Source organism: Monoraphidium neglectum, assembly GCF_000611645.1.
Source record: "Monoraphidium neglectum strain SAG 48.87 unplaced genomic scaffold scaffold01555, whole genome shotgun sequence".
In the NCBI taxonomy this organism is placed as follows: Eukaryota; Viridiplantae; Chlorophyta; class Chlorophyceae; order Sphaeropleales; family Selenastraceae; genus Monoraphidium; species Monoraphidium neglectum.
In genome coordinates this window covers 1-1,148 of record NW_014012073.1, presented here as the reverse complement: position 1 = coordinate 1,148, position 1,148 = coordinate 1, and the positions used below count along the sequence as shown (strand labels likewise).

General features: G+C 68.1%; 1 protein-coding gene across 1 annotated transcript in view; it reads left to right on the top strand.

Moving 5' to 3' along the window:
• MNEG_8280 (Cu2+-exporting ATPase) overlaps positions 1-147 on the top strand; it is a gene marked incomplete at both ends in the record, with an annotated part of 2,307 nt that extends 2,160 nt beyond the window's left edge. The window contains one exon of the mRNA XM_014043247.1: positions 127-147. Coding sequence (XP_013898701.1) covers positions 127-147 — 21 coding nt within the window. The remainder of the gene's footprint in view (positions 1-126) is intronic.
• Between the last annotated feature and the right edge of the window lie 1,001 nt (positions 148-1,148).

Genomic DNA, 1,148 nt, shown 5'->3' with positions numbered 1-1,148 from the left:
CGCCCCCGCCAAGAGCCCGGCGGTGCTGGTGGGCAGCCTGCCGATCCTGTGGCTGGTGCAGCTGCTGCTGGCCAGCGGCGTGCAGTTTGGCGTGGGGGCGGCGTTCTACGCTTCTGCCTACCACAGCCTGCGCTCGCGGCGCCCTAACATGGCGGTGCTCGTGTGCCTGGGGACGAGCGCGGCGTACGTTTATTCAGTCATTGCGATGGGCCTGGCGGCGGCGCGACCGGGGTTTGTGGGGCACGTCTACTTTGAGAGCAGGTGGGAGCTGGGTTTGGGCATGCATCCGTGCGTGTGCGTGTGTGTGTGTATGCATGTGTGGGCGTGTGCGTGTGCGCACGTGCGTGTGTATGTGTGTGTGTGCGTGTTTGGGGGGGGGGGCTTTTGTGAGCAGGATGAGACTGCTTGCAAGGACAGAAGGCGCGTTGAGCAACGCTCTGCGGACGGGTCCACCTTCAGGGTTTTGGGGGCTGCATGCCGAGCTGCTGGCGGGACGCAGCGGGGCGCCAAGCCCCATATGCAACCGCTCGTCGTCCGCGCTGCTGACCCCTCCTGTGGGTTTGCGCTGCCACCTTCGGTTCCCCCCCGCACACAGTCCAAATGAAACGCGATTCCGCCCATCCTTTCCCTGATCAATCCCCGCCCACCCCAGTGCCCTCATCATCACCTTTGTGTGCCTCGGCAAGTGGATCGAGGCGCGCGCCAAGGCGCGCACGGGCGACGCCGTCGCCGCCCTCCTGAGCCTCACGCCCCCGACGGCGCTGCTGCTGGCGGCGCCGCCCCCTGCGGGCGCTGGGGCAGGGGGCGGCGCTGACGATGCGGCCGGTCTCAAGGGCGGAGATGGGGCCGGGCCGTGGTGGTCTGGCGGCGACGTGAAGGAGGTTCCTCTGGAGCTCGTTCAGGTGAGAAGCTGCCGGAAGCTGCAGGAAGCTGCAGGAAGCTGTGTGGTAGCTGGAGCGAGCCTACGGGCCAGGAGGTCGGACCGCGTTCACAGGCGGCGTGGCGCCTCCTGTATGGCCCCTGGCCGCTCCTTTCGCCCCACGCTGCGGGCAACGCTGCTACCCAAATCGCCCCAACCTCGCCCCCTAGCCCTCCCGCCCGAGCGCGTACCAGGATCACCCCCCCCCAAACCACCACCACCTCTACGC